Source organism: Sapajus apella, unplaced genomic scaffold, assembly GCF_009761245.1.
Source record: "Sapajus apella isolate SASKATOON/1434 unplaced genomic scaffold, GSC_monkey_1.0 scaffold54, whole genome shotgun sequence".
Classification (NCBI taxonomy): Eukaryota; Metazoa; Chordata; class Mammalia; order Primates; family Cebidae; genus Sapajus; species Sapajus apella.
The window spans coordinates 11049746-11069030 of NW_022436994.1; the positions used below are offsets into that span (position 1 = coordinate 11049746).

The 19285-nt window shown below is 43.8% G+C and overlaps 1 protein-coding gene across 10 annotated transcripts in view; it reads right to left on the reverse strand.

The window, feature by feature from the left end:
- Positions 1–19285, reverse strand: part of HECW1 (HECT, C2 and WW domain containing E3 ubiquitin protein ligase 1) — a 454797-nt gene that overhangs the window by 253537 nt on the left and 181975 nt on the right. For all 10 annotated transcript variants that reach the window (XM_032244417.1, XM_032244423.1, XM_032244418.1 and 7 more), the window contains one exon: positions 4837–5161. In XM_032244417.1, coding sequence (XP_032100308.1) covers positions 4837–5161 — 325 coding nt within the window. The remainder of the gene's footprint in view (positions 1–4836; positions 5162–19285) is intronic.

Here is a 19285-nt window from a genome sequence, read left to right on the forward strand (position 1 = left end):
GAGTGGGTGAATTATCAAGGAACCACAGGAGCACGAATGAGAAAAGGATAAAGGGGAGGTGGGAAGAATCAGAGAAGGATAAAGAGGATGGAAAAAACAAAACAAAACAACCAACCCATATTAATGCGAGAAAGGTATATTTTGCCATAGACATTTAAACACAATACATTTTAAAGGACTGGCTATTGGTCCTGATAAGCAGCCCCTTCCGTCACACTAACAATAACATTTAATCACAAATACCATCCAAGAGAAACAGAATAGTCTGTATTTTTGGGCTGAGAGGTCATCTGGGCTGAGAGGTCAAACCCTTCCCCAAAGGCATTTGTTACCAGTTGTTAGAAAAGTTACTTAGTCTTTGCTTAGGAATCCAAATGCATTGGCAGGGTCAGCTGCAGAAATCCAGACTCAGTCTATGTGTTTTATGCAGAAAGGGATTTAATACAGGGAGTTCGGTGCCTAGAGAACTGGACTCTAGCAGGGCTTCTGGAATCAGGATAACTCTGCTTAACTGGCTCTACGAGGAGGCTGCTGCCTTTGCGTCACTCACATGGGCTGCCTTGGGACCTGCTAAACACGAGGCAGGAAACTTAAATCTATCATTACTATGTGATCTTAGGCAGTTTATTTAATCCTTCACTACAAAATGGGGATACATACTATAAGTACCTACCTCAAAATCTTATTGTAAGGATTCCTTGAGCTAATATAGCTAGCGGTCTTAGAACAGTGTCCAACATCTAATAAGCAGCTATTTCTGCTTAGAATCTGGGCTAAAAATAGGGCCCTCTATTGCAAATCTCCATGATATTTAATATGTAAAACCATTAATAATAACGTGAAACACTAGCTCACATCCGTACTGGTTAAGCTTCTGTCATCGTACATTTTGTACAGAACATGTAGAGATAAGTTTCTCAGGAAAAGATTGTATTTTCTGAGTGGTATATATTTCTTCTGGTGTGTAGAATCCTACCACCTGTTCCACAGTTTATAATAGAGAAAGGATCTTTGTGGTTATGAAAATTTTAATCAGAAAGTTCTAATGAGGCTTACAGAAATAGAATACCTAAGAAACAAGTAATGTATTTTCTCTTGATTTGTTCAAAATAAAAATTATAGCTATGGTTTCCATACCATAATCTATAATAGAAGAGTGGACAGCAAACATACTATTGCTGTTAAGAGTGGAATGAGCAAGTGAGCCCACGACTGATAAAAAGAGAGAATCAGTATACTACCCAGGTCTCCTACACCCATCAGAAAAAAGATATAGCTTCCATTTTTCAGAGTAATTCATGCCTTCTGACCACCAAATCTTGGAAAAAAATCTCCCAGGATTCTCCCACTGTGGCTGGACCATGCATGGCTTTACTAAATAACAGCACGAGGCTGGGCGCGGTGGCTCATGCCTGTAATCCCAGCACTTTGGGAGGCCAAGGCGAGTGGATCACCTGAGGTCAGGAGTTTGAGACCAGCCTGGCCAATGTGGTGAACCCCCATCACTACTATAAATGCAAAAATTAGCCAGGCGTGGTGTCACACACTTGTAGTCCCAGCTGCTCGGAAGGCTAAGGCAGGAGAATCACTTGAACCTGGGAGGCAGAGGTTGGAGTGAGCCAGGATCACACCACCACACTCCAGCCTGGGCAACAGAGCAAGACTGTCTGAAAATTAATAATAATAATAATAATAATGGGACAGGAGATATGGGGAGAATCTACTTGTCTTTCTTATTACTAAGCCAATGATGCAGAAGCTCACTGTCTTGTAGAAGAAGGGACTCTAAGCATAAAGCGATAGAAGAGCTCCTAAAAATCAATGCCACTTTCTCCTCTTCTGTGGCCTCTCCTTCATATTGTTTCTTTGGACACAAGCGTTCTTTTTGTGCCTTAACTGAGAAATACAGTTTCTGCTCTTTTAGATTCTAATAGGGTGCCTGATGTCAAGGAAAAACTTTAATTCTTCAGAGTTGGTATCCCTAAATCAGCAGCTACACACTACACATCCCCCTCCACATGCAGGCATTTTCCCCCTCTTACAGCAGAACAGTCCTATTTGCTTTGAGAGCTCCAGTAGTCTACCATGCTGAAAGCATCACAACCCTGGCCTGTGCTGGACATTTGATGGCTCACGGATGTGGCGTGGCCCATACCCATCACTACATCACAACGCTGTGCTACACTCGTGGCAGCATGAGTCTTGTGCCAGGGGAGGTAGCTGTGTGACTGTGGGAGCCACGGAGTCAACCTCTCCTCATTCATGAAATGACAGATGAGATGAAATCACCATGTCTACGTTTCTCAGCCTAGATCTCTGATTTGATCTCTGGAGTAGCACGGTAAATGCAGAAGATAAGCTACGAAGGACTTACACATTATTAACTTTAAAGATTCACAGACAGTTTCAGATTGGGAAGTTATTTTTGAAATGCTATGCTGTGAAAGTGTTGGCATTTTGCATTACATAACTTCACAGTTATATATGTGTAGCTACAATGAGAATAACAAACTGTCAAATTAAGGTTCTAGGATGATGAGTTGTGGTTACTTTTGTCTCAGTCAAAATGTCATGATAACACCAGATCTTATTCATTCACGGAGTTTCGTAATATCTGCTCTGGCTACCCACCCCCTCCTTTACCACCCTCTTCTTTTGTCCTTTCCAGTGTCCTGGTTTTCCTGCCTCTTCACCACCTCCTTCTCTTCTGTTTGAGTTCCTTGTCTGCCTCTCCCCTGCCCCTCTCTCATTGTGACTATCTGGTGCTCTCTTTCTGCACACAACACTAGAGTGAGCTTATCCACCCCCAAGGTGTCTGTTACCCCAAATCTACAACCCTAGCGTGGATCCCTGGCTGAGCTTCAGACCCATTCATTCATTCACTGTGGATGCACATCCCTCAGGTGTCCCACACTCAGTAATTCCACCTTGAGCTCATTACCTTCTCCCCAAATAGGCTTCTCTTCCAGTGGGTCCCTGACTTGAGGAACAGCATCAGCACTCACCAACTGCGAGAAGATACACTTGTAAGGAGTTGACCCAAAACTAGATCTGGGCCAGGAATGGTGGCTTATGCCTGTAATCTCAGCATTTGGAGAGGCTGAAGCTGGAGGATCACTTGAGCCCAGGAATTTGATTTGAGCCTGGGCAACATAGTGAGACTCCATCTTGATAAAAAACCAAACCAACCAAACAACAACAACAAAAAAACCAAAACCAAAACCAAACCAAACCAAAATCCTAGATTCAGAGCCCTAAACCTAATTGCCTCAGATGCTAAATGCAAAACACTCAAGATGAAGGTTGGAATGGGTGGGAGGGGACTGTGGCAACACTGAAGGTCACAGGCCAGTCTTGGAGGGGGTGGGGAGGTGGAGGGGGGTGCAGATGCTTAACTCCAGCAGATTAGAACCATGCGGTATCACAGGCTCAGGCTGCCAAATTGGAGGCTTTTGTAAAAGAAGCTAGAAAGTTTGGTTTCAACTTGAAATCTCTACATTTTAAATGTGGATAATCAAATTTAAAACAAAAAAATGTAAATGAAACAAAATATGCTCATTGGGGTGTTATTTTGCACTGTTCTTGATTGATAGTATCTGCTTTTATTCAAGAACTGTTTTTTTTCAGAAACAAATTAAATTTTAAAATTCAGAAATCGAGTTCAGCTAGTCACAGCTATTTGTGTAAAAATTTCAACAATGTACTCATCTCCATCTTTACATGAATGCACGCATCTTCATCTTTACATGAATGTGTGTATTATAAACATGCTAACTAAGCTGATGGAGAAACCTTTAAGAGACCCAAGAATATTTCCCTGAGAACTGGTTAGTCAGATAAGATCCCCTTTATTTTATCAGAAAAATTGTCAAGGCTTTAAACTACTGATAACAATCCATAACTTTCTGTGATGTTAAATCCGGTGTTGTGTGTCTGAATGTGCAAATATTGCACAACACAAAGTGAAGGCAGAAGGCCTGGCCTCGGATGGACCTGTGGTCTTTCATGTGTTAGAATCTGTTGACTCTGGTGGCCTTCCAGCAATTACAACTTGACTTTTGGGTAACGCATCAATTTCCATGACAGCTGATTCTATTACATAAAATAGATGAAATACATTTTTCATTTAAATTGGTTTCCATAATTATAAGATTTAGTTTCAAAACCAATCTATGGGAATGGTGAAACTTTCATAAAAATAATTGCCTCAGCATCCAACTTACTTGCATAATTTATTTTGTTTCCAAAGACTTTAGAAAATTCACATAGAACCATTTCTTCTAGTAAACTTTCAACTTTGGCACTTTCAAAATTTTGGATAAATCTCCACCTAAAGAGTAAGGCAAGTCAACTTTCCCCAGCACCATGCCTGTATGTATAATTCCCAGCTTGTCTGTTGAATACAAAGCAGTAAGAATGTTGGAAGAGCCGGTGAAGATTATGCTGGAAACTAAAGTGAAATTATCTCCACGTAGCTGTGCATACATTTGTTAGGCATATGGTGATACTTTGTCTTATAAGCACATAGATTTAAAAATAGGCTTTTGATATTAACTTATTCACAAGTAGAAGAGCTTCTATAGTTGCAAATGATGATGTTTGCATTTAACCACACTGTACTCTATCTCATGATTTTCTTCCATGGAATAGAGATGGCAAGAGAGGCCTTATTGTCCACTTTGCAGAAAAGCAAGGTCATGCAACAGTGGTCTTCAGTGTGTTCAAATCTGGCATATAACACAGCTGCCTATTTTAATTATATGGTAGAGGTTATTAAAATGCGACAGCTTATGTAAAAGTGAATGACGAATAATACACTTGGCACATTCTACTCACCAATGAGGTACATGCCAATCCAGTCCCCAGCATCCACTTCCTCCTTTATGTCCCAGTGGATGACCAGGTCCTGCGAGTGCCCGATGGAGTAGTAGGAGCTGCTGACCATGAGTGTGGAGCGGCTGTCCGAGGTGACCAGGTCGGTGTCGCTGGTGGAGCGGGGAATGGTGACGCCATCATGGGGGCCACCCCTGAGGTCCATGTTGTGGAACTGGTCAGGGTTGTAGCTGTATCGGAGTGGCTCCTTGCACCGGCGTCTGCTCTGCGAGTTTCTAGAAGGAGACGCCATGGCTGCCAGGCCTAAAAACCTGTTCTGGTACAGATTCTGTGGGAGCAAAGAGACAGCGAGCAGGGTCAGGGCACACCGGCAACTCAGCTGCTGTCATCACACGAAAATGAAAGAAAGATGTTCTGGGAGACACGCGCTGTGAGTGAGCTGCCCTGCTGGGCAGATCTGAAACATGGCATAGAGCATCTTCCTCGTGACAAAGGCTGCAGCTCTGGGTTCACACGGGGACAGCAGGAACAAAAACACGAGTGCACCAGGGTGCCCTTCATTTCCATACTCTGCTGGAGTCGCTGCCTCTCCAGGCTCTAACCCACTTGATCCCAGAAGAACTGGGATGTGTAGAACGAGCCTGAAGGTGTGACTATTCCCCAACCAAATGCCATCCCTCGAGTTCTCCAACATCAATTAGATTGGATCTGATTTTATCCTTCTTTAAGGCAAACAAATGATTATCATTATTAACCTCTCAGTGATCCCTGCAGCATTCAGGTCCCTACACACAGCCTAGAATTAGGGGTGGTCCCTCCTGGGTGAGGCAGCCACTTCTCCATTTACAACCTTTCACTCTACAGAATGCCTTTGGCCGTATGAAATTTCCATGAAGGACTTCAAACATCCTAGTACTCTTTGAACACCATGATTTTCAATAAAATCCAATCTCAAAGGACTGTATCTCCCTTGGATACAGCCAATGGTATTGTAGAAAACCTTGTATCTGATGAGAAAAAGATGCATATTTGTATTGTTTACAATTTTGAGCACTTAAAATGAGCCAAGCTGATGCAGACCAATAACTCGTTTTGGAAACAGATAACTTTGATAACACAAAAGGACAGGCAGCAAATAGAACTCACCCATGGGATTTGTTTTAGAAACAAGCAAGGGTGATTCTGACTCCATCAAAGTATGCTAAAATTGGGTTTAAATGAACATTTCTGGGGGTTCTGGTTATTGAAGTTCATGTTGTTCTGTACCTAGTTTTCAAGAAGGGAAGATTAAGCCCTAAAAAAGTGTTGACAGATGAAGTTTAGATCCCAGGAACTGTAACTTATTATGCACCTCAATCAAAGGCAAGCTATTGACTTTTTGTTTACCAGCCATGATCTGCAGATTACAGCAACAGTCTATTTTTTTGTTTACATCGATCTAGTTAGCAGTAATTTAGGCCCACGCTTCTTCCAACCTCCAAGACCGGGACGTTGTAAAAAGTCTATTAGCCTGAGAAAGCACAGTGTTGGCATTCTGTGAGTCTTGGTCCTGTATGGCCGTGGGGCAGGCAGGCCTTTTCATTCATCTGTGTCTCCTGTTTGGAATTCCTTTGGCCCTACTGGTGGTTGCTGTAGAATTATAACAGGCAGATAAGCCAGACTCCAAAAAGCATCTCATCACCCTATTGGAACCATGTTTATTTTTTCAAAATGCCTGTCACTACAGCAGTATGAAAATAGATGGACCATGGTGTTGCCTGGAAACCATCCCTCCTCTCAGGAAGACAGGCAAAGCGCTGGAGGCCAGGGAAGCAGGAACCACCCACCTGTCTCAAGGCACCATGGCTATTCTGGGCAGTTCAGGGAGGATCTCAGTAAGCTGACACCTCTCCGGGAGGCTCTGTCCAGAGACCTTTGTAAAATCCCCAAAACAGACAGGCTTCTGCAAGAGCACAAGGTTCGTTTAGTTCCCGTGTACTTTAAGTGGACTCATATCATGTTATAGTATTACAGAGATTCAAAACCACTTGGAGTTAAGTGCGGTAGTCAAGTATATAATTATGAATTACACCATGATCAAAGCTGAGGAGGCAGCACCTACCTGCTTCCTAGCTATGGGTCTATCCCTGGATGATTTAATCTTTCTGCATCTCAGTTCCCTCCTCTGTAAATGGGCTGTTGTCAGAATTTAGTGAAACAGTGCAAGTCAAATTCTTCATACAGTAAGTGCTCAATAAATAAAAATCTCCTGCTAAGATACTTTAGGAAGGAAAACTCACTGAGACATAGGGTGTGGGCACCTGGCCAGGCTCCATCACTAAACAGGCTTCCTTCGTGTCACCCCAGAGTCCTCAACACTTAAGTTCATGCACTGAATTCAAGAAACCCTCAGGCTGTCTTACAAAATCAAAGCGGCAAGTGTTAAACAGCCTAGTGTATCTGTAAAGGTGCTCTATACACCAGTGTTCGGGGGAGAGACTCCTTTATTTGTAAGGTTTATGATTAAGATATTTTTGCCTTAATGTTGAAGAGCCTAAGATAAAGGTTTTTTATCTACGTGGTTTCCATCAGGGCCTCAAAAGGATTGTAGGTGTTTTTCTTTTGCTGAAGACAACAATTCTGCTATTGTATTTTTACCAAAATTCCCTGGAAACTAGACAACGCTCCTGAAACTGTCAAATTATGCCCGTGATCACTGTCCACATGGTGAGAGGAAAGGTAGAGGAGGAAACATTAGTCAAAGAGGACTGGATTGGAACGATGACATTTGTCTGGGATAAGCAGGGTAGCCTCAAAGCCGTCCCTTGCACCCCACCCTCTCCCACCACCCTGTCTTTGCACACATCCTCCCCATTCCTACTTGCAGGCAGGATCTGCACTTCTGCATCAGAATTATGCTCCGGTACCAACTCTGCTGTAACCGCCCCTTGCCTCCTTCCCATTCCCAAGAGTGGAACTTTCTGCTCTATGATGCACAGGAATCCCATTCCCCTGCAGAGATTCTTAGATACTGTTGCTAGTTGATCTGTCCACGTTCACTCCTACACTGTGAAGTTTTCTCCTCTATATATCCCCTATACCTGGCATAATTCCTGGCATGAAAAGCCCCCCAGTCTTTAATTTATAGAAATCATTTTACTCAATGATATCCCTTCTTGTTCCAGAAAGAGTTTAAGATGGCTTATAAAACTAGATAAAATGATGAGGAGCCGTAGTTCAGGCTTGTAATCCCAGCACTTTTGGAGGCAAAGGTGAGTGGACCACCTGAGGTCAGGAGTTCAAGACCAGCCTGGCCAACATGGTGGAACCTGGTCTTTACTAAAAATACAGTAATTAGCTGGGTATGGTGGCGTGGTGCCTGTAATCCCAGCTACTTGGGAGGCTGAGGCAGAAGAATCGCTTGAACCCAGGAGGCGGAGGCTAAAAAAAAAAAAAAAAAAAGAAGAAACACAGAAAGACGTGATAATTTACTAGTAGCTGGCACAAAGAAAGAAGAAAAGGAAGATATGAACACAAAGTTATGTAGGAAGGAGGCAAACATAAAATTATATTCCATAATGTCCTAAACAGGTGTTTTTATTAAAGACTCACAATAATTGCTCCTTTTTATTTTTAATTTCCCAGTTTTATTGAGGAAAATTGACAAATAAAATTGTATGATTTTAAGGTATACACTGTGAAGATTATATATATATGTGTGTGTGTGTGTGTGTATATATATATATATGGTAAAATGATGACCACAATCAAGTTAGTTAGCACATCCACCCTCACCTAGTTACCCTGTTTTTGTTGTATTTTCGTTTGGTTTGTGGTGAGCGCATTTGAGCAAATGTCAGCAGTTGCTTCTTGAACACAGCAGGTGGATACAGCTGATTGCTCAACATGCAATTTATTTGTGGCCAGGTTTCTCCCAGGCATTCACAAACATTTCTAACATATACTATAGGCTCATCAGGCTAGAAGAAGAATTTAATCATTCTCTCTTCACATCTGAACTGTGGGAGATAGACGAAGCTCTGTCTTGTTTTTAAGTAGCCCTGGATAAAAAGCCACTCTCTTCCTAGACAGTGATTCCAATGTCTTACAACTCTGCTATTGTTCCTCATCTCTGAAACCAATCTCCCCAACAGGAGATCTCCTTTCTCTTTCTTCTCTGCAGAGGGTGGCCCTCCCGGTCTCTGTATGTGTGGGAAATCAATGGGTATCACTAAATTTCTCTTAGCCTTTTCTCCAACCCACTAATAACTTGAGTATCTTTCATCTTCTTTTCCCTTTGGTGATGGATAATATGAGCTAATAGGAGGACCACAAGAACATCAGCAATAGTTTCAATAACACTGTAATTTTCCAATTCTTGGTAGTGATCACATATCCTTAGTTATGAGCTACGCCAAGCATAGATTTTAGTTGACCCTTAAAAAAGTGGGTCTGATGAGTGAGCCCCTGAGAGCAACTTAAATACACTGTACAAAGTGCCCTGCTTTATGGGGAATAAAATGCCATCAGCTGTTTTTTTTTCCTATTTGTAGCAGAGGACCCACCGATGTTATGTTTATTTGTTTTGCTTTCCAACTTAAATAACATTGTAATTGTTGAAATGTTTTGAAGTAAGTGATATGCTTAAACAAAGGTTGTTTTCTTTTTTTTTCAAATCTTGGAACAGGACTTGTGGGTATATGTTTTAAGATATTCTTATGGAGTATAGCACATTAACAAAAACAAAACCTGTAAAAAAATAGAATCTTAAAAGCAGAAAATCATCACTTCTAGGGAGGGAACACGTGATTATGCATGGATTTTTTTTTTTTTTTTTAAAGAATCCAGAGACAAAAGATTCTGCTCTGTCAGTTTCTATCTAACAAAGTCATTAACAGCGTTTCTGTCTTGGAATATAAAACCGTGAGTGAGTGCCCTCTCAGAAATGAAAGCAGACAAAGGTATGTCTATGATAGAGAAAATAACTCTTAAAAATTGCCTCTACACCAAGAAATCAAAAATTGTAAGTGAAATACACAGCCCTTGAAGGAAACTTCATTAAAGTATACAAGATGAGGTTATAGGAACTGGCATTATTTAGTTGGAAGAAAGAACGTAATACATTTTTTAGTTCATGAGCAGATTTTACTTTGATCAAGTAGACTCCTGCAGCTTTTGCTATCCAGCACTCGGCTTTGTTATGCCACCAGGGGAGTAATGGAACTTTAAAAAGAGAGAATCAAAACTTGTCATTTTTCTACAAAGGATTTGAGAAAATTTACAACCCAAGACATAGATAATAAAATAGGAAAATACAAAACAGACAGAAATTAGGAAGTAGCAATATGAAGGAAGACAAAAATAATTCTGAGCATTTGCTCTACGCCGGGGACTTTTGTACATGATCTCATCAAAGCACTATCGAGGCCGGGCACGGTGGCTCACGCCTATAATCCCAGCACTTTGGGAGGCTGAGGCAGGCAGATCACCTGAGACAGGAAACCAGCCTGGGCAACATGGTGAAATCCTGTCTCTACTACAAAAAAAATTAGCTGGGTGTGGTGGCAGGCACCTGTAATCCCATATGCTTGGGAGGCTGAAGCAGGGAGAATCGCTTTAACTCGAGAGGCAGAGGATTCAGTGAGCTGAAATCATGTACTGCACTCCAGCGTGCGGGACACAGCGAGACTGTGTGCCCCCACCAGAAATGAACAACAACACAACAGCAGAAAACACTATCAAGTATCTCTATTTTCAGGTTGCTGGAAAACCCGGTTGAGAATGGTTAATAAAAATTCTGAGGTCCTCTATCGTGTGGTGAGAAATGGAGATTTGAGCCTGTGTATGGGCGATTGTAAGAAGACACTTTTATCATTCTTAAGCATTCTTCCCAAATTATAAAACGGACAGACAGAATTGTAGTAATTGAGATTCAGATACTTCTCTGGGCTTTTTGGCAGCCAAGAAGATAAAAGGAAAGCTTAGTTCTTATGATCACAATACAGGGACTTTTTTCTTCCTCCAAGTTCTTAACAAAATGTTTCATCTTAGACTTTCTGTAGGGAACACAATGAAATGTGGTGAGTAAGATCTTAAGAGACTTTTAATCACGAATATAATGGCAGATCCCTTGTACAAGGCTTTGACAAAAGCCAAGGTCATCGTAGGAAGTGAGCTCATTAGAGACTGAGCGACTGTGCTGTGTTACCTTCCGAACACGTTCTGAAGTCTACCTGGCTTAATCACTTCCAGGGGAAGCTTCTACCCCAAAGCTTCCGCTCTGAATTCAGTGGCTGTTCTCAATCACGCAGCTTCCTCTCTGGCCTCAATGGAGATTTCGATCAGAGCCTGAATGATATGTTCTGTCTAAAACTCCCTTCCTGTCAACTTAGTTTTTATCAGTCCCCTCTACTTAGAAGGCAGGCACCAAGAGTGCAGCCCAGCCCAGCTCCTTCATGTCTGCATTTCCAGCAAAAGTAGTGCCTGGCATGAACGTAGATGATGCTCAGTAAATACTTTGTTGAGGCTGGGTGTGGTGGCTCACGTCTGTAATCCTAGCACTTTATAGGAGGCCAAGGCAGGCAGATCACCTGAGGTCAGGAGTTCGAGACCAGCCTGGCCAACGTGGTGAAATCCCATCTCTACTAAAGATGCAACAAAAATTAGCTGGGAGTGCTGATGCGTGCCCATAATCCCAGATACCTGGGAGGCTGAGGCAGGAGAATCGCTTGAAGGAGGAGGGAGGAGGAGACTGCAGTGAGCCAAGATTGCGCCACTGCACACCAGCCTGCGGACAGGGCAAGGCTCCATCTCAATAAATAAATAAATAAATAAATAAATAACTCTGTTGAATGAATGAATGCACATGTGGGTAATGTGTGGGCTGGAGTGCACCTGGATATGGGGCTCTGCTCCTTGAGCTCAGGAACTCTTTAAGGGCTTATTTTGCCTTAAGCACAAGGCTTGGTGCCCAGAGTCACTCGAGTTGAGTTCCTGGTTCCTGAGCTGCATTGGGATAGGTCAGGTGTCCGGATACAGGACCAGCAGAAGCACAGGGGAACCCCTGAGGCAGCACAGGAGAAGTGGGGATGGCTTCGGCTGGAGGGTTCAGAGACAAGGCCAAGGAGCTTTATCCAGAGCTCTACTCATTTTTGGCCCCCCTGCCCCCCGCTGGTCCTCACTGTCTAAAAGCAGAAACCTCCTACCCAACCCAATCGCAGGCACAAGAGATCACAAAAATCACTGCAGCCCACTCATTTCCTCTGAGTCACCACTAAGGAAAACAATTCGTTAGGCTGAAAAGAAGGGCTCCACCTCTCTGGGAATCACCTTCATCACCTGTCAGATAAGACGAAAGTGTTGGGATGAGATTAAATACTGCCCCTGGGTCCTCCTCTCCCTCTCGAATCCTGAGACTTGGGTCCTGCTTACACATTTGTACCTCTGCTTGGGAAGGAACTGCTGTGCATGAGGGATGTTGTGGGGCAGGGGCGGGTGTAGGGGCTGTGAGGTGGCCCTGACCCCCTGTTGGGTGTAAGGGAGGAGAGTGGGAGGTGGCTGCTAAACCACCATCTCTATCTAACTCTTCAGCTCCCAGACACCTGTTCCTGAAATCTGCGCCTCAATTTGTGTTTTCAGCCTCAAAGCTGGGTGTTAAAAAAGCTTTCTTTTGTGCTGGCCATTGTGTGGAAGAATATCACAGAATTACATAAATTGTGTGGGCTCTCTTTCTTTGAAAAAGAAATAAAGTCCCACTCATTGCTGGCTGAAAGGGAACATTAGGGGGAGAAAATTTTAATAAGCAAATCAAGCCAAACCAGATAACGTCCACATAGGAAGTCATGATTTAAAACGCAAGGAATTTGTTAAAATGACAGTCAGACGTATTATTTTAGGAGCACGTAATAAATACCTTATCACTCTTAAAAAAAATCCACCAATAAGTGTAAGAGTCGAACATCCCCACCCTCCTGCTTTTGACTCTGCAACCCTTTGATGATGGGGAGGGGGTGGTCTTTGCTCCTTGTCACTCACCTGCCATTCTCACTTACACGTAAGAGAGACTAGCTGGAGCCCAGGCTCCAGGAAGGGCGTGCACGGACCTCTCACTGCTTTGCTTAAGTCTGCAATTTCTTGGTGCAGCTCTGGGTTATTTGGGAGGTTTATGTTTGGAGGTGTTCAGCAGCGAAGTTGCTGGAATCTGGGCGGTTTGTATGGGCAGAAGAGTGGGCAGGGGGGCTGTGGGCGTGGGAGAGAGAGGAAGGTGGCAGGCAGGAGGGCCACATCTGGTTAGCCGGGGCAAATTCCTGTTCATAATAATACCTCCTCTGGTCTACACAGAAAGGAAAGGTGAGAAGTGGTATTCTTGTGTATGTGTGTGTGTGTGTCTATGTGTGTCTGTGTGTGTAAAAGACAGAGACAGAATGAATGGGAGCTTACAGATGTGAGAAAGAGACCCCTTTTCTCCATCTCAATGTTAGGAAATACCATTTCTTCTTCAGGAAGGCACTAACCTGATTGAAAGTGGGAAAGTTTCCTCTTTACCTACTGACGCCTGCAGAGGAAAAGGATACGTGTTCACCTCCCGGAACCACAGTGCGGCTCCAGGGGACCTGCGGACCATACAGGAGAGATAGGGAGGCCACGTCATCCTCCCAGGGCTGTCTGGTACTGGGCACTTGTGAGGAGGCCCCATGATGACTTCAGCCTCACTCCACCCTGAGCCCAGCAGGGAGTGTGCTGTGCTGAGCAGGGTGACTGTAGCTCTTCCCATAACCAGGGCACCACCACCTACTTGGCTACAGTCTAGTCTCCAAAAACCAACCCACCATATTGTGACTCACACAGGATCCCATAGTGACAGTCATAGGAGGGTTCTGGGCCAGCCCTCCTCTTATCCACTGGGAAGCTGAATCCTGAGAAGGGCAGCTGCCTTCCTGACCACACAGCAGGGGAGCGGCAGGGCCCCAGGTGGACCTGAGACTCCCTGTGGCCAGTTAGCTGCCTCGTCCATTGCCTGAGCTGCCTGGCTTGGGAGGGAGCCTCAGGCTTGTTGAGAGCCTAAGTCACAGTGTGTGTCCCTCCTCCATTCATGGCTGTGTCCACATTTGCCTGCTGTTAGGTGATGGGGCCAGGCAGGGCTTACAGTTCTAAGAACCACACTTAGGAGGGTTTCAGATGCAGCGCTGAGTTTGCATCCACATTGAAATTAACATTCAAAAAGCATGCTATCATTTGTCATGGAGGCTCAAGGTGCTGTAAAGATGCTCTCTTAAATTCTTACACCCGCTGGGTGGTTGGATCTAGTATAGTTGGGTTTATTTTTAAGTAAATACTGTCATTGCTTTTCTTCTTCCTTTCTTTTTTTTTTTTTCTGGAGTTTCTGTTATTGTGGTCCAAGGTGGAATGGAATGGTGTGATCTCAGCTCACTGTAACATCTGCCTCCTGGGTTCAAGTGATTCTCCTGACTCAGCTCCCAAGTAGCTGGGATTGCAGGTGTGCACCACCATGCCTGGCTAATATTTTTGTATTTTTAGTAGAGATGGGGTTTCCTTATGTTGGCCAGGTTGGTCTCGAACTCCTGACCTCAAGTGATCCACCTGCCTCGGCTTCCCAAAGTTCTGGGATTACAGATGTGAGCCACCGCACTCAGCCTCTTCTTCCTTCCTTTAACTCAGTCAATCAGGAAATGTGGATGAAGTCTTTAGTGTGTACCAGGCCTTGTGCCAAGTGCTGAGTATGGATACAGAGATGGCTTAAACAGTGCTTCTAACCTTGGAGAGTTTGGTGCGGGAGGCAGACATTTAAGCAGTCAACTATGACACAATGGTGAAGGCAATGCCAGGGGTGGTGGGCACAGTCCCCCTAGGAGGGAGAGAGAAGCTAGGAGCACCTTCCCAGATGGGAAGACATGGAAGCTGGAACTAGGAGGAAGGGACAAGGGCAGAGGGAAATTCAATCTAAGCAGAAGGAACTTCTCAGGTAGAAGCACATGTTTACTAAAAGCATGCTGTCCTTCCAGATTCAGCAAAGCTCCTCTTAGCTGCCTGCCAGACAGTGTCGGGGGCAGCTGGAAGTATGTGAAAGGGGTCTTCCATGGCACACCAAGAAATAAGACCTCCTCCATTGGAGAGTGGGGGGCCACAGAGGTTTCGTTCACCTTAGAAACTTCACATTGCAGTGGTGAGGAGGAGAGCAAGGCAGACAGAGCTGCTGTGTCTTGGGGAACACATGTGCATCTCTCCTGAATGCCAAGGTCTACATGCAAGGAGAAGCTTTACCGATCAAGTGGTCCCTCAAGTCTAAGCCCACAGTGCCCTCTCCAGCCAGGTTGCTAAGTTTCATCACGGCAAGGGAGAGTGCCGTAACAGGAATGACTTTGGTCTTTGTTTCTGTTTTTTTTGAGGTGGAGTTTCACTTTTGTCACCCAGGCTGGAGTGCAGTGGAGCAATCTTGGCTCACTGCAACCTCTGCTGTCTGGGTTCAAGCAATTCTTCTGCCTCAGCCTCTTGAGTAGCTGGAATTACAGGCATGTGCCACCATGCAAAGCTAATTTTTGTATTTTTAGTAGAGACGGGGTTTCTCCATGTTGGTCAGGCTGGTCTTGAACTCCTGACCTCAGGTGATCAGCCCTCCTTGGCCTCCCAAAGTGCTGGGGTTGCAAGTGTGAACCACTGTGCCCTGCTGGCCCGGGTCTTTGATGGATGTGAAAACAAAGGGACAACTGAAAGGCAACTCAGGTAGCACCTTGGACAGCACCACATGCAGCCCGTTTTTACTAGCTCTGAAGGTGTGGCTGTTGCATTCATCCAGCAACAGGCGAAAAGTCGTGTACCACACAGTATCTGCCAAGCCAATATCACTTGTGCTCAATTTTATTGGCAGGGGGCTTCGCATCCCTAAGAACACGGGCCCCAGAATACTTTGCTTCTCAGAATTAATCTGGAGAAGTAAATTTCAGGATCTTTGCATCCTTCATTTATAAAGCTTGACTCACTTATGTCAATACAGACTGAGGTGGACCAACTTTCTGGAACACAATTATTATAATTATAGTCTTCTCTTGCCATAGAATGTGGCACACATATATAACTTTATGGAATGTGGCACACATATCTAACTTCATGGCTATATAGCAAGGAAATATTGCCAGTGGTGTACTAGTTAATATATGCATTAAACACACATAGGCACATACCACATGATCTGTGCATGCAAGGTGATGATATGATGGGCTGGATACTGTCCACTTGGCGAGAGAGATACATAAGCAAATAATTTCAATACAGCAGGTCCTTGAGTGATATCATTTCATTATAATGTTGATGAGAAAAAAAAACAGATTCATGGGTGGGGCACTGTCTGCGTGGGGTTTGCAGGTTCTCCTCATGTCTGTGTGGGTTTTCTCTGGGTACTCCAGGTTTCTCCCACATTGCAAAGATGTGCACGTTAGGTTTACTATGTGAATTGGCATGTGAAAGTCGTCCCAGTGTGAGTGAGTGACTGTGTGTGTGTGTATATGTGTGTGTTAGTGTACCTTGCTTTGGAATGGTGCCCTGTCCACGATTTGTCTCCATTCTGTGTCTGGAGCTGCCAGGACAGGCTCCATCTACCCATGACACTAAACTGGAATAAGCAGGTTTAAAAAGGAATAAATGAATGAATATTATTGTAAAATAAAAATTCGTAAGGTCTATGATAATTTTACAGTTGCACAGCAGTAATCCATGTAGCCTGAAAGTCCTCAGTGAGCCCGCTGTTTTTGTGCCTGTTTCTGATCTGCATGGTGGTAGGAGGTACTCTGACAATTTCCACTTCACAAACATTTATTCTTTGATTTGACCCCTCACCACTACAACCGCTGGCACTCACTGATTCATTTATCTTACTTGTTTTTATTAATCTTTCTTAAATGTATGTTTAGCTCACGTTTATTTCAATGTTTAATATTAGAGGTGTTTCAGGTCTTTATTTAGCAGTTTGGTGATGTATTTGTGACTAGAAATATCCTGGAGGGGTGTAACTCTTGTTCATATCAATTAACTTATGGTAAAATTTGTTCTGTTACAGGTGGTTTTTCTTAAAGTCACAGTTTTCAAGGACCTACAGATGACATCAGTAAGGATTTACGGTACAGGATGACAAACACGTTTAGAGGGATTTAGATGATGGAGAGATAAGTGCTGGCTTTGATGGAGAAGGAAAGAAGATTTCAGGGAGAAGTAGAGAAGGTATATTTTAGGTAGAAAAAAAAAAAAAACACGTACAGAAGGCCCAGAGTTGTAAAGACTGCCCTGGTGTGTTCGGGGAACAGGAAGACCAGAGCATCTGCAGGAGAGGGTGTACAGGGCAGGGTGATGGGGCAGCAAGGAGCTGGGCAGACGTAAGACCAAATCTAAAGGCCAAGGCCAATTGTGCCAAGGTAAGGAGAGAACTGTTTCTGATGAAGACAGGGAAAGAACTGGCAGTGCCCCCCCGCACCCCGCATATTGTGCTTTCTTTCACAAATGCTGTACCACTGCAAACCTTCATTAAAGGGCACCTTGGCAGAAGTTACACTGAAGTAGCAGGGGCGGCTCCCGGGCAGGTGCAGGGAGAGTGTGCTGCTCTCACCTCGGTGTGGGAGGTCATCATATCTGCTTTTCCAGATCACTCATCAGGCCGGAAGAAGGTTCCATCTTGGGCCGCAGCTCTGACAAGTGTGCCAGTCACTGAGATCATGAGCCATAATGCCCATCATGAGTACACAGTGGGTCAAACTGGTAGCAGCAGCACTTTCCTGTTGTGATCAAAGTGCCCCAGATCAATACGGCCATGCCTGATATAAATGCAGTGTTGATGTCTCAGACCATATTTTGAGAGCAACTTAGAACAGTGATGGAGAGTAAAGCAGACATGGCTGTTAGCAATATAGAGGCATCTCTCTCTCCTTCTACATTTCATACCTGTGTTAGCAATATAGAGGCATCTCTCTCTCCTTCTACATTTCATACCTGTGTTGGCAATATAGAGGCATCTCTCTCTCCCCTCACATTTCATACCTATCCCTCTTGCTCCTTTGAAAGGAGACAAAGCCAGTTCACATCCCAGATGGGGCCACAGGTAGCACGTTCCTTCCCGGGTTCCTTCCCTGTCATCACTGTGTCCACTCCCGGCTCTTTCTAGCTCCTGTTACTCAGTTCCAATTCTGGCTGCCATTAGCCTTAGCCACACCAGGCTGCATCATCTCAGTACCAGGCCATGATAGGAAGATGGGCAGAGATGGTTTACGTCAAGAGATTCCTATTGGAAGTGGAAGGAAATAAGGAAGAACTGGCTATATATATATATATATATATATATATACACACACATATATATATACACACATATATATATACATATATATATACACACATATATGTATATATATACATATATGTATATATACACATATATATACACACACACACATATATACATGCACATACATATATATATATATATATATATGTCTGTGTGTGTGTGTGTGTATAGAATAGGTCTTTCTGTAATGATTTAGGATAAAGTGGGGTAATTGAAAGAATAAGGAGGAGAATTAACCCACCAGCATCTCCATCAATTTCTCAACATTGATGGAAGAAAGAAATCACAAAGGGGCAAAGGCAAAGCATTGCTTTTTAAGTGAGTCACAGCAGAATGGACACATGTCCAACAGAGTAAGAGCTCCACGGGAAAAAGTCCAACAGCCCCACTGCCGCTCCCACCAGTTCCAGCCACGCAGAATCTTTGCTCAACAGCGTGGTATAGGTTCACATTAAATTCCATGAGAATACTGTTTAATTGGTGCTACCTCCTTGACTTTCTATAGCAATTACCAGAAGGCAAACCGATGATTATCATCTCACTAAGACATTTTTCACTTGTAAGCTGATGCTTAGACATCTCCGGCCTCAAGGATACGGTAATATATTCAAGGGCACTCACTGTCATTTCCACTGGTTACAAGCCAAGCCACCTATGTCCAGACTAATAGAAACTCAGACATCTCAATGATCTGGATATTTTAGAATTTCCTTTTCATTTGAGGTTTGGATTAATTATTCAGATAACATCTCTAATTTTCCATTTTACCTTGTATGCAGAAAACAGCAGAGATGGAAGTGCGGTCTCACTCCAGAGAACAGGGGCTGTGAAAGGAGCCAAGAGATACGGGGACATAGGGCACAGGCTGCACCTCACAGAAAGTGGTGGTGACAGAGACTGGCTCATCGCAGTGAGGCCCCTGGCTTGCCATTCAAACTGCTCCTCAGGCTTTCCACAAAGCTCCAAGAGATGAAGTATGGAAAGGAAAGTGAGAAAATGAAAGTATTTTGGGTTTTTTCAGGAGGAAACATGAGTTCTGAGGAAACCAGAGCCACAGGTGCATGCTAATGGGTCTTAATGCCCACGTACTCCAAGACGTGGGTTTTGCTCTTTGCAAAGGACGGGTCT